The sequence below is a fragment of the Sturnira hondurensis genome, unplaced genomic scaffold, assembly GCF_014824575.4.
Source record: "Sturnira hondurensis isolate 20B ecotype Veracruz unplaced genomic scaffold, ASM1482457v3 Scaffold0019186, whole genome shotgun sequence".
In the NCBI taxonomy this organism is placed as follows: domain Eukaryota; kingdom Metazoa; phylum Chordata; class Mammalia; order Chiroptera; family Phyllostomidae; genus Sturnira; species Sturnira hondurensis.
The window spans coordinates 912,840-927,285 of record NW_028091817.1 but is presented as its reverse complement, the minus strand read 5'-3'; the positions used below and the strand labels follow the sequence as shown (position 1 = coordinate 927,285).

The 14,446-nt window shown below is 44.1% G+C and overlaps 1 protein-coding gene across 1 annotated transcript in view; it reads left to right on the top strand.

The window, feature by feature from the left end:
• The first annotated feature begins 1,895 nt into the window (after positions 1–1,895).
• Positions 1,896–14,446, top strand: part of LOC119004199 (heparan sulfate glucosamine 3-O-sulfotransferase 3A1) — a 104,765-nt gene continuing 92,214 nt past the window's right edge. The window contains exon 1 of the mRNA XM_037070944.1: positions 1,896–3,371. Within this exon, the coding sequence (XP_036926839.1) occupies positions 2,773–3,371 (599 nt within the window). The 5' untranslated portion in view covers positions 1,896–2,772. The remainder of the gene's footprint in view (positions 3,372–14,446) is intronic.

Below are 14,446 nucleotides of genomic sequence, written 5' to 3'. Positions count from 1 at the left end.
TGACTACATGCAGAAATCACACTTTTAGGTAGATTAGATATATTACTAAAATTAATTCCACCTGTTTCTTTTTTACATTTTTAAAGGTGGCTACTAGAAACTTTAAATTACTGGTAAGGCTTGTATCTGTGACTCATATTTTATTTCTAATGTGCAGAGAGGCCCTAGATCCTGGGAACCATGTCTCCCACAGGACATGTATTTTTGATGTGGACAGAAAGGAGTCACCTATGCTCGGATGTGAAAGTGGAAGCATGCAGTGTCCTACCACATATCCTCCATGGGGGCTTGGAGACCGCCACTTTCAGGATGAGAAAACTGAGGCATGTTCGTTTGTTAGCATTTATGGGATTGCACATGCCTTCAGAATAACTTTAAAATGGTGATTTTCTTTCTCACTTTCTTCCTTTTTTGCCTTCCTTCTGGAACTCAGACTGAAATATCTAGAGAAAAATTAAGATATACTAAACCTCAAGTTAGTATTAAATCTCAACTGGTTTGTCAATATCCAATTTTAGTGCACAAACAGGCATTAAAGCTTGGCAGGACTTGTTTGTTCAGCCTTGTAAAAGCCATTGCTTTATGGCATCAGAATCTAATGAGCTCGTCACTGGCTCGTAGAATAGGTTGAGTCTGGTACTTCATAAACATAAAATCATGCCAGGCACTGAGTATTTATCCAGGGGGCACACATACCCCAGTTTCGCCCAAGCAGAGTTAGAGCCACTCAGCCCCTTCGGAAGGTTCAAAAGGACTTCCCTGACTTCCACTTCCACTGTCAAATAGAGCGAAGGAGAGGGAAGGCTGCAAGTCCCAACACTGGGCATCAGGAATCCCCTGCATGTCCTGCAGCTCTGATGTTGTGCCTGTGGCAGCAGTGGGCGCGGACAGCTGCCCCCACATCTTCCAGGGTTTGGTGTGCAGCGGCAGGCTACCGCCCACATTGCGGGGCGTCCTGCCGAGACGCGGAAGCCAAGAAATCAAAAACAAATCGGACTGGAATAAGAAACCACCTCAAGCAGGTTCCACGGGCCACCTCCCTCCATTAAACAGCGAGGCGATTTGCATCCCTTCCTGACCCGCTTTCCCAGGAGCGCAAGAGGAGGATGCGGGGTCAGTGGAGGCAAGAGAGAGGAAACCGCCGTTTGGGAAGGACACAACTCTTTCGCACACGCGGGTACACACACGCACAAACAGCATTAAAAAAAAAATCCCTTCATCAAAAACTGAGCATATGGATTTGGAATCGGAGCTGTTATTATTATTTTTTTAATCTTACTTTCTTTTCTTGATTTATTGGCTTATTTCCTTAGAGGTAGTTCCGTTCTAGGTCCTGGGGAACTTGATCATTCTTAATTAACAGAAAGGAAAGCAATCAAAAGGAAAAAACAACATCAACAGAACTCTGCTGAGGGAAGAAAAGGCTCCGCTCAAGGGCCCGCTGGGCAGGGGAGTAGGTGCGAGTCGCGGCGGTTCTGGAGGAATTCAGTTCACTGGAGAGGAACGGGGACGTGGCGTGAAGCCGGGTACTGGGAACTGCAGCCAACAAAACTTCCAAAGGTTCGGGGAGGTGGTCCGGGCTGCGCGCGGGAAGGATGTGGCTACAAAGGCTGGAGGGAAGCTGAGCGCAGGGGACAGGGGGGTGGGGGGGGGGCAGGGCTGCGAAGGGTTGGGGTAGTCAGAGAGGTTCAGAGGCCCTAATCCAGGGAGTCCTCCGCTGGGTGGAAGGCAGGCCCCCGGGGATCCGCCCGGCTCTAGCTGTCAATCAGACAACCCGGGGCCTCCGCAGCCCCCAGCTGGGCTGGAAAGGGGCGAGGCTGCTGGCCGGGGTAGGAGTTGGGGGAGGCGGAGTGGGGGAAGGGGCGTCTCCTCGGTCGCCCCCGCCCTCTCCAATGTCATTGGGCTGCCGCAGCAGGGTCCGCGCCACCTTTTCTCCATCCCACCCCACTCGGCCCGGGTCGTTGACGTCACCGCCAAGTTTGCAGCCCCTGGGCGCCCCACGTGTAGCGGCGGCGACGGCCCAGGAGGCAGCGAGGGAGTGGCCGCGGTCACTGACAGGTCCAGATCAGCCAGACCCCACCACGTAGCACCCAGGTAGGGCGCGAGAACAGTTTGGAGTGGCCAGGCGCGCACCAAAAAGGGCGGACTGCTGGGCGCCGGCCTTCTGGCTCCCACTCGGGCAGCGGGACTCCGGGGGACCTCGCACCGGAGCCGAGAAAGAGCGCCCTGGCGGCCGAGAAGACAGGGAATCCGGGGCAGGGAGGCACAGTCTCTTGCCGCTGTCTGCAGCGCACCGAGCTCAGCAGCACCGGAGCAATGAGTCCCCTTACCGGGACGGAGTGAGGGATGCACGGTCGCTGAGCGGAGATCCTTGCCAAGTGGCCGCTCAGGGGCCGCGGCTGAGACACACGCCTTCGCCACCTCGACCAAGACCCCCATTTCCGCTACTCTGAGAGAACTGGCGCGCCGAAACCTGCCACGAGACTCAGGACTTCCCGAGTTTAAGACGATGGTTTCTTAAGCACCATACCACGTCCCCGCCACCCCGCCCCACCCCGCCTAGACCGGAGGCAGGGATCCCGCGCCTGGTTCCCGGGGCTGCGTCTCCGAGAGGAGTCCCGGCTGCCGCCTCCCGGGGCAACTCGCTCCGCAGGACGCACAGGGGAGGCGGCCTCCGTCCAGTGCGCAGCCCCTCCTGGAGGATGCCATGGCACCTGAAAGAGGCCCGGCCTAGCATGGCCCACACGCTTCTCGACGTCGCCTCCGGCTAGGATGGCCCCTCCAGGCCCGGCCGGTGCCCACCCCGCCACAGTCGAGCCGCTGTCCCGCAGCATCTTCCGGAAGTTCTTGTGGATGCTCTGCTCTCTGCTCACCTCCCTTTACGTTTTCTACTGCCTGGCCGAGCGCTGCCAGACCCTGTCGGGCCCTGTCGTGGGGCTGTCCGGCGCTGGCGAGGAGGCGGGGGCCCCAGGTCCTGAGGTCCTGGTAGGAGGCCGGAGGGAGCTGGCCCTGTGGTCCGCGGCGGCGCACAGAAAGCGCTTCTTGCAGTTGCTACCCGGGCGGAGGCGCCGGCGGCCCACAGGGCGCGACGGCGGCGAGGAGGCAGCCTGGGAAGAGGAGACCCCCAGCCTAGCCGGGGGTCCCGGTGGCTCTGGGGCGGGGAGCAGCGTGGCCGAGGCCCCGCCGGGGACGCTGGCGCTGCTGCTGGATGAAGGCAGCAAGCAGCTGCCGCAGGCCATCATCATCGGCGTGAAGAAGGGCGGCACGCGGGCGCTGCTCGAGTTCTTGCGCGTGCATCCCGACGTGCGCGCCGTGGGCGCGGAGCCCCACTTCTTCGACCGCAGCTACGACAAGGGCCTCGCCTGGTACCGGTGAGCTGGCGCGGGGCACTGGAGGGGCTGGCAGAACGCGGAGGTGTTTGGAGTGGTGGGGGAAAGGGCTTGAGAAAGCCGGTGTTGACTGCCAGTTCACCTCCCTCCCCATTTCAGGCAGAAGGCAAAGGGGCGGCAGTAGTTGTCCTTAACTTGAGAGGTTTTTTCCCCCACCGTGCCGCCTTCTTCTTCTTCTTTTTTTTTTTTCTGGGCAGTGGGTGCCATCCACTGTCCTCGTGGATGGGTGGGCAATTTGGGCCTTCATACTTTTTTATTCAGTCCTCAGGATTCCCTTTCGTCCAAATATCAGATCTCATCTTTTTCTTCTGCTTTGTGACAGGATCCTGGTTAGCTAAAGGGGAAAAAACAAAAACAAAAAAACAAACAAAAAACACCGAACCTATCCTAAGTTAGAACCTGCTCATCAATTATGACTAGTTCTATCCCCTTTCTCCTGAGGAACCCTGTTTTCATCTCTTTACCTTCTGAGCAATTCCTTGTGGTTAATGCAGACTTTGCCAGGTATTTATTTACCTTGACCTTTTGCCAGGTAATTATCGTAGGTGGTAAGTAGTATAGAAACTTCGTTAAAGTGTGGAGAACTAGAGTCTAGGTAGTCGGGAAATACATGTTTGAGCAAGTGCCAGCCACAGGTCACTGTGTTTTAAAGAAGTCTTCCTTGGTCGTAACTTCTACTGGGTGAGGAATGAGTTTTATAAAGTGCTGTCTGTAATTATAAGGAGGAACACCTTTCGTCTCTGGACTGGCAGAAACTTTCCCAAAGCTCTTCACACAATTCTCTTTAAAAAGGAGGTGGCTGATTTAAAAAAAAAAGTAGGGGAGGAGGAACTATAGGGACACTGGTTACAATTTAAAACAAGTCTGATTTAGATTTTAATCTTAGGTTGACTAGTCTTCTCAAACCCCGCCCACTTTTAGTGGTAGAGTCAGTTAAACTCCAACAAACCCTAGTGTCGCCTGGATTTCGTTCCCCGTAAAACACTGGCTTTTTCTCTCTGAGAACAAGGAAAAATCATGTGCCCAGAATTTTCTGTTGTATAGTTTTATCTTGTTCTTTAAATGGCAGTCTGCTTGTCATTTTAACTGAAACAATATTACAAAAGTTACATTACAATTTAAATATATTTCAAAAGACCACTGAATCAGCCATGCAGCCCCGAAACAGAAATGGACATGATTTGACAAGTTTATTTACATGAGAGGTCAAACGCACTCTCAGATGGATTTCAGGAGCTGAATTTACAGTAACCCAACTCGTGAGAAAACATTTGGTCCTAAAAGTCAAATTTAAACATTAAACCACTTTAAAACAGTAACTTTCCATTTATTGGAAAGAAAAACAAACAACCTTTCCTTAATACAGAATATATATCATTTAAAATCATCAGCCTCTTAAAAAATTCCCTTGTGTTTCTGTCATTTATGTTGTATCCTCTGGGAAGTTCTCATAAAAATGACCTGTTGAATCTGAAAACAACAGGTCCTTCTTTTTAGCACAAAGGCAGCTCTGTTTTTTCCGTCAAGGACACAAGAAAGAAGTGATTAAAGACCCCTAAAACTCTTATCTATAGCACTTTGCATTGAATTCGGCCTCGTACAGTGTATAAGAGAACACATTTCAAGCTGACTGCCCGAAATATCTAAGACAATGTTTGGCTCTGAGGTGCTACTATATGTGGTGAAATATTTAGTACTAAAACTCTTTACTTAAATTTTACCATTTAGACTTTATTTCCACAAAGTAGGATTGTTTCTTCTTATTCCAGAAATGAGTGTTTAAGGGCACTGTATATCTGGAGACCCGGATCTTATTTTCCATGGACCTTTCTGAATTTGTGTAAGAGAAGGAAACCTTCAAGGTAACTGGAAACACACGTATGGAGAGAGGAGAGAGAGGGAGGGAAAAGTCACAAACATTCAGAGCATTCTCTCATTCGGAAACTGGATGCATGCTATAAAGTAAATCTGTCTTTGGCTTGTTTACTCCAGCAGAGGAGCTCTATAAAGCAATTTATGGTGGTTACAAAAATAACTGCACAGTAGACTTCATGGTTTGGTGAATTTAATTTTCTAAGTGTTGGAGCAATGTCTTTGTTTTACCATTTGCAGTGGTTTTTTATTGGATGCATAAATTTAAGTTTAACTCAGTTGCATAGAAAACTCTTATTAAAAAAATCCAAGCTATGGAGCCTGGATTATGTGATTATTTAATGAAATTTTGCCTCAGTTCTCTTTCATTTGGCCCTGAAGTTGGAGTTTGGTGTTTGTGAGAAAGATTGAAGAGCTTAGCTTTGGAGGGGGGGAGGGTGTGTGTGGGGGTGTGGGGTGGGGGAAAAACTCCCACACAGAATGCCACTTAACTGTTAAGTGCATTTTAGCTGCTTGCATTTAGCCACTATTTCAGCATGAAGGATTCTGTTAGGTTTTCTTGAATTGGCCCAAAATTCGTAGTGTAGGACTTCTGTCCCACATTTATAGCCACACATGCACATGCATACACACAGACATGAACAGAAAGGAAACCCCAGTATTTGTCCCCCGAAGTGAATTGTGGAAGAGAAAAATGTGTATAGTATCTTTCATATGACTAATTTTTTCAATTTATTGAACTTTAGAGAGATAGAGAGAGAGAGAGATGAGGGGAGAGAAACAGAAACAGAGAGAAACACTGATTTGTTGTTCCGTTTATTGATGCATTCATTGGTTGATTCTTGTATGTGTCCTCACCAGGGATTGAACTCGCAACCTTGATGTTGGAATGAAGCTCCAACTAACTTAGCTACCCAGCCAGGGCTAATATCTTTTAGATGCTCACTGACATAGGACAATCACTTGTAAATATCTAGCCTGGCTTCTTTTGGGGCAGTGAAATCTCCTAGTTTGCATAATAGTTTGTTGTGGCAGTGCCCCCTACTGTCTTGACAAAGGGGCAAATCTGTTGCAGACAGGAAGTTTCAGAAAATCCCTCAGAGAATGAGTTTGAGAGTTAGAAATGCGTTGCTAGAATGTTTCAATAAACTAACTTATCATGCTGGGAAAAACATAAAGTATTTTATAAAGTGCATCCCAAGAATAGTGTAATCAACTGTTTCTTTGAACAAATGTGTAGTAAAGGCAAAAAAATTAATTTATTAAAAAATCTTCACAAAAGAAAATTTTCTAATTAATTTAAAATGTCCTAACATTAAAATAAATGAAACAAAGGCAAATTATAATATGCCAGGAACTTTGTTAATGATAATTTAGGATGCTTCAGTGTAAATATGAAACTCCACCCTGATGGGCTTTAAAAAACATTCCATATTACTTAATTTAGCAGACATGATATCAGCCCAACAAATGTCTGTGGCTTGCATGTCACGGTAAAGCAGTCCTTTGCAGTGAACAGTCTCCATTTCCACTGTGTGTGTGGTGGGTTCATGAACAAAACGGGGAACTGTTGCATTAGCTTCTCAACATTCAGATCTTTTCTGGAAAGTCAAGGCCAAATGCCTCGACTATGTAGTTCAAGAGCAGGTGAGCTTAGAATTTAGTACTGTCTTCCTCTCTCCCTGTGTATATCTGCACCAGTGAGAAGGTGAGCTTTTTTTTCCCCTTCTAAGACAAAACATACCTACTTATGAAGTATTTAAAGATGTGTGTGCCTTATATAATATACACGGGTGTCCATGTTCATATATACATATATACATGTTTATATAGGTGTGTGCATTTTTAAACATTTATAAACATGTTTATAAATGTTTGGTTTCTGTAATTTCTTATCCTCCTGTTTTGGTATAAGATAGTAAGTATTTATTATCCAATCTTGTATACTAGCACATTTATTTCTTATGTTTTGGGTTGTTTTCTTTAGCAAGACTGGACAATTTCAGCTGAGATCAGTATCACTTTGTTTTACTCTATAGCCTTCAGGAAGATCAAAGTTTACTTAGTTTGGTATTGAAGAGTTAGTTCTCCCCTGACTTCATCAAAATTTGAAGTTTTCTGGCTTCTAGTGATCGTTGCCTTGTTTTTCAAGTCCACCAGAGGGGCAGGCTGAACAGAGGAACTTTTGGTTCCAATCAGGAGGAACCGGCATTTCGTGGCAGCTGGGAGCAGCTGCAGAGCACCCCTTGTGCTGTTTCCCACCCTCCTGAGCCACGAGGCCCTTCTGCATGAAGGGTTGGAAATGAAATTTGAGCCAAGGGAGCTCCAGAGTCTGGCTATCAGTGCTAGGTTATATGGACTAAAGCCCAAAGAAGTATCTCTGTGCTTGGGGCCTAGTTAAGTACATGGAGAAGGGAAGATGGATAGGAGGAAAGCAGGAAGAAGTTGCTTTGGGCTCTGAGTTAGGGCCATGTCTGCAGGGGGCAGGATATAATGTCTCTTATACATATAGTTCTCAGGAGCTCTTGGTGATGGGACACTCACTCTCCATCCACTGAGGGGCTGCAAACAGATGAGAGGCTGAAGCCCCTAGAGAAGCTGCAGTGCTGTCATTTTGTTTGCTGAATATCTGAGCTCCCGGCTCATCATCCCAGAAGACTGCCCAGCAAACAAATCAAGTAGCCTAGGTCTTGTGTGTCTGCCAACTGCGTACCTGCAAACATTTGCATGCTAGACCAGACACCCAGTAGGAGGTGAAAATGAGGGAATTTGATCATGGGAAAGTTATTAAGTGGTTAGGGAACTTCTGAACAATATCTGACACCTAGCGTATGGAACAGTCTTTGGGAGTACCGAGTCCGGGCATTAAAAACAATAACAACACCCTGGCTGGTAGCTCAGCTGGTTAGAGAGTCATCCTGATGTGCCAAGGTCACAGGTTCCATCTCTGTCCTTATAGAGTACTTACCAGAAGCCACGGAGGAGTGGAATGGCAAAACCAATGTTTCTCTCTCCCTCTCTAAAAGATCAGTCAGTAACCCTACAACAACAAAACCCACAGATAGTCTGGCCTTGGAATACTTCATATGAATGAATATTCCTTCATAACAAGGAGACGTATCATGTGCTAATATACTTTATGTCAAATGCATAGCCATCTATCAGTGAAAAGTCTCAATAGTATTGTAATCTTCTGCCCTCCCCTTAAAAAAAGAGAACACTCTGGACAAAATATTTGTCTCATATAAATACGTCTGTTCATTGGTTAAGAAAGAATATGTGCCAAATCCATGTTTTGTGTCATGGGAATGAGATCAGCCTGTGTGGTTAATGACAATAGGGGCCAACCTTACAGAGACCAGATGCATACCTCATGAGGGGACAAAAATCACAGAGCAAACAAACTCTGTGTTATAAACAACAAAGGCCTGCTATCTCCAAGGGGCGCACTTGAACAATTGCACATTGCAATGACCGCCAGTCAAATTGCTGGGCTGAGTTGGGAATTTTATATACCCAGCACCTTTCCTTAAGGAGACACCTTCTTCCACCAAGTAATAGTAACTCAGCTGCTAAAAACTGCCACTTCTTAGTTTGTTTTCCAATGATACTAGATAGACTCCGAGCTTTCAGAAATTAAGTGATGAGCTACAGTTGTGAAATTGAGGTTTCTTATTAAATGTCTTTAATATGTAATAAAAGGAAATTTCACCTAAGTAGTATTTTAACTCTCTAGGCTTTGCATTTATAAGACTGTCTTTAAAATATATGCCAGAACTTTAAATTTGGTATAGTTTAAAAATCTCTGCAAGGAGTACCGATACAGTTAGTAAGTAAACTTATGTGAAATCAGAACTTGTAAATGGAGGAAATGCTAAGTTCAGTGAATTGAAGCCTTTTCCCAGTTTTTTGCCTCCAATGATGGCAACTTCTGGGTTCTGCATTATTCGTGTGGTCACGACTGTCATGCCTCTAACGTTTACTTTTATCCTATGAACACTTGAGGAAAGTATTTCAGAAGTTCAAATTTGGCTTGTTTCAGAAGTTGTCAGATGACCGTAAATGTAAAAAGAAGAGGGAAAGTGTTTATTAAGAATGAAATTTAGTACTTGACAGTGGGCTTGTGATATTCTTGAAAAGATTTCCAAAAGCCTATTTACTGACTCTTGACAGCAGCCAATTTTGAGCATGACCTGTAGCGCCACCTAGTGGAAGGAAGAGTCAGCAAGGAACCGGAATGGCTAAATAAACTAAAAACCTCATTATCAGAGTATATGTTTAGTCTAAAAAAAAAAAAAAAAGAATAAGGAGGGGTTGTGTTAGGTAGCACTTACAGCAAGTAAGATCTGCTTAGTGTGGCTGAGCTGCACTTTGACTTTCTGCTTGAGCTCACTTGTTTTAGGTAGGGAGTTTATTCTTTGGAGAGGAATAAAAGAGACTTGCCTTCACAATAAATCTGAAAAGCAAGATATAAATGATTAGGAGAGTTATATTAGAAATGCACATGACCAAAAGGAATGCCATATGCCCCAGATTAGTTTTGTTAGTGTGTTTTGCCTCTGTTTCTAAAGCCAGCTTCAAATGAAAATACTTCCAGATGATTTTATTTCAACAAGCAGCCTTACTCCTTCCCCTGTCTTGTACAGGCTCTGGAGGAGGGTTCCATGATTCTTAACAGGCAGCACACAGAAATCTGGTTAACCCTTAACTACCTGAGCTACGCTGTTGAAGACCCTGCTCACATGGTACAGTTTTATAGAAAGGTGATTTCAGAGTTCCCAAAGGAGACATCTTCTTGGTATGCAGTCCAGAGAGGGAGCGGCAAGGAGGGAAGGGCAGGGAATGGGGGAGGGTGGGGAGAGATGGTGGCCAGGGCAAAAGCAACACAGGAGGAAGGGGAACAATAGGGATGTTCCAGTGGAGAAACTTGGCAGACATCACCTTAACCACAGGGTAAGGTTAACGTTGCCTTATTCTCCTGTTGAGATGCACCCCTGATGCAATGCATTGAGGAGGACACTTCACCTGTAGGGAATCTTCCCCAAGTCCATAACCCCACTCTAATCATGAGAAAAGAGACCAATCCAAATGGAGGGGCATCTACAAAATTCCTGACCAGTAGTTTTGAAAAACGTCAAGACCATGAAAAACAAAGTAAGACTGGTGAACTGTCACAGATGGCAGAAGACCAACGAGACCAACTTACCAATCATTGGTAAGTAAATAAAGTGAGCTACTCTCACCTGGATCCTGGAACAGAAAAAGGTCATTCATGGAAAAACTGGAGAAATGCAAATAATGTGTGCAGTCTACTTAATAGTATCATACCAAGGTTAATTTCTTGACCTCGCTTATTGCACTAGGGTTACATAACACAATAGCCTTATGAGAGTTAGAGCCCAGTGGCACAAGAGCATTCTCTCTGCTATTTTCTTAAGAGTTTAATATCTAAATATATTCTGAAATAAAAGTAAAAGCAGCTACATCAGCAAAGATGGCAGAAGTTGCCCACCAGCTCCAAGGGATATGGGCTCGGACTGAAATACTCAGCCGCGCCGGCTGGCTTTACCCGGTGTTTCTGTTCCCTCTCCTCGGAAGGCCCCAGCACGGGCCTGCCAGCTTTGCCTCCACTGCCAGCACCTGTTGCCTCCAGACATGCTAAGCTTTCCCTCAGCTGATTTCATAATAAAATTGGCCCACAGCTTCCCTCCTACTTGCTAGTCCCCGAAACAGGCACAGAAAATGTTTTGTTTTTCTTCCTTCCTCTGGCAAATGTAAAGTGAAGAAGGTGTAAAAAGTTGCCCAGTCCTGACTGAATCCCACTAGTGCTGGACAGCAAAAACTGATGTAAGTGACAGGTTTCTGAGAACACAAAGAACTCAAGTGGGGGTCAGAGAAGAATCAGGCTTGAGCATCTGGCTCTTTTGCTACAAACATTGGAGCAGCCATTGTCCAGGGTCAAGAAGCTCGTAATGGAGAGAAGAGATAGGTTCTTGGCTGTGGATGTTCCTAGTGGCTAAGATAGGATTTTCTGGGCCCGCTTACATGTTCTATCTGGCTAGCCTTGTACTTTCACCTTTCCTTGAGATGCTGTGGCTTATGAGAAGAGTCATAGGTGCACAACAGGTCTGGAGTAAGCACGGGGTTGAAGGACAAGGGACGGAGGAAGACAGGAAATCTGGCCACAGGCACAGGATGACAGGGACCTGGACATCCTGGGTGGTTCTTCCCACTGGAACTGCTAAGCCCAGGATGCCAGTGTTATTGGGCTCAAAGTCCCTGTCTAGGTGGCATGCTGGCGTGTTCTGCTTCTGTTTTTAAACGCACAGTTGTGCGGCTGAGAGCCTGATTTAATGGAGTAATGAAAATCTGACTTGAAGCATTTCCTTTGATATTTTTAACAACTGTAAAAATAGTTTTATCCACATTACATTTTTACTTAAGCAAAACAGAACAGCACACACGCTACATCTTAAGACTCAAAGAATTTAACGGTATGTCCTATTAATCGTTGAGCCACTCATTTTTATTGGATTTGTTTTATGAACCTCTTTCACGCAAAAGACAGACTACTTATGCTTATGTAGGTAAAATTAATTTCTGTAATTTAGTAACACTCCCAACTTGTTGTTTGGTATTTTTCTACCTTAGTTGGCATACACTTTTTTTAAAATCATGCATTCTGAACCATTTTTAAATAGCCAAATATTTGAACCTGTAATGTACATTTGATAAATATCATTTTTGTCTCTGTTTCATTCATGTCCACTATTTTTTCCTTATTTTTCTTTTTTTCTGGTCTCTTAAAGGGTAAAGCTAGATTATTTGAGATCTTTCTTTTCTCCTAACATAAGCATTTATCATTATAAACTTCCCTCTGCAAACTGCTTTTGCAGCACACCAGAAGTTTTGGTGTGTCGTAATTCCCTATTCAGTTGTCTCTAGATATTTTTTGATTTCCCTTTTATTTCTTCTTTGACTTGTTCAGGAGTGGATTGTTCAATCTCCATATGTGTAAATTTATCAATTTTCTTCTTATTACTGATTTTTAGTTTCATGCCACTGTGGTCAGAGACAGTGCTTGATATGATTTCAGTCTCCTTAAATGTTTTGTGGCCCAGCATATGACCTGCCCTGGAGAATGTTCTGTCTGCTCCCAAGAGGAATGTGTATTCTGCTGCAGTTGGCTATAATGTTTCGTATATGTCTGTTAGATCCATCTGATCTAAAGTATAATTTAAAACTGTTTCCAGTTGGTCTGAAGGTTGTGGGTTATTGTTAAGCTAAAACTGTTTCCTTGCTGATTCTCTCTGGATGGCCTGTTGCTATAAATGTGTAGTAATAGCTACATTTGTTGAGCTTTCACTGTGTGCTGGATGAAGCTGCATGATCTGTACATAGTCTGGATATTTTATTAATATGGTTAATATTATTAGGTAAGCTCAAAAAGGTGAGGTAACTTGCCCCAGGTCATATAGCCAAATAAATAGAAATGGCGCTGGGCCCAGGTTCACCCACCCACAGCATGCCAATGCTTTCCCACTGTGATACTCTGTTATGTCTCAGACAGAATTGCCCATGTGGGTTCCTGCTGAAACAGGAAGCCATCAGTGGCTCAGCGATGGTAGGGACTGAAAGGCTGTCCCATGTGATAGAGTGACTTGATTATGTTTGATTCTGTGTCTTGAACCTTCTGTTAAAAACAAGGCAAGGTGAAAAGTAAATTTTTTGAAGTAATTAATATCTTTGTGAACTCATTGGCCCGTATAGAATAATTAAAGCCACCTGGGTTTTGTGTAGTTCTTTTTCTTTTTTTTTTAAGGTAAACTAATGACAGAACTCATCTTACTGAGCATATCAGAAACCCTATGCTGTTCAAATGATTTTTTTCTCATCCATTAAAATATAACAATAACCACAAAAAGAATTGAACTAGTAATTGGTCCAAAAGAACAAGCTTCTTCCTTCTAAGCAGCTGCATAGGGAAACCAAAATATTATCAGAAATATAATCAGACAGTTGCTTACTGCTGTTGGAATTAGGGGCAAGGTGAGTTGGTGGCTGTACCCCTTCACTGCTATCATTAACAACATGTGCTCCCTGTTGGCTATAGGAATCCCCCACCATCCCCCTGAATACATCTGACTCATTGCCAGAGTTCATCTTTCTCACTCTTTTCTGTATTTGCACTTTTGTATTGATACTTTTTTATATTCTTTAAATATACTAATACTCTCAATGAGGGCATGGCCCATTGTCACCTCCAAACAATATTCTATCTTTATTATTATTAATAACTTTCATCTAATTAATTTCTTGCCAGCTGGTCATTATTAGTGTCAGGTCCTTTACTATAGTGGTCAAGTCATTGCCACATCAGATACAGCTCTTGATTAGAACTTCTTTTGGTTCTAGTCTGATGGAATCATATGTTCTAAAGGATAATGGCATTAAATTATATTTTAGAGAGTATCTTCTACATATGAATAAATTGGGTTTATGAATAAACCCAAGGTTAATCCCAAAGACACACTTGACTTCTAATTGCCAGGGTACAACATGGCTTAGTATACAGTACCTGGAGAATATAATTGGGAAACAATTGCATGCTCTGAATTACAGAAATTTAATTTTGGACAATTTGCACCAATGACAGAAAAATTTCAGAGAATGGAATAAGTTATTAGCATTATTTTTTCTTCCCCCAGAACTGGCGAATTGAATGGAATTGAGCCAGTGCTCAATTCATCTTTACATTTCTAGTTTTTGTCTAAACATTTTTCCCAATATGTTGATGCCTATAGGTTTTAGAATCCTGCTAACATGTTTGGCCTGTGGATCCTTGCAAGTAATTTGTGTTTTATGGTTGTTGCCTGCTTGTAAAAGATTAGTGGGAGAAATCCGAGTACCAACAGGAAAAAGTTTGCTTTTTCTCTCTTGAGTGTTCAGGGTAGGAAGTAATCAATCAAATTATGGGAATAAAATTCCTTTTCCCTTTTTCAGAGTTCTTACTTAGATTAGCCCTCTCCTTTCAATAGAAAATATCAAAGTTGCCCGGCTGGTTTGAATGACAGAGTCAAAAATGACATGTTTGTTATGGTCATAAATCTTTGCAGATTCTCATTAAGTTCAAGTACTTTAAAAAGGAACTGGATTTAGTTGCAACTAAAGTTCCATTTCCAGAG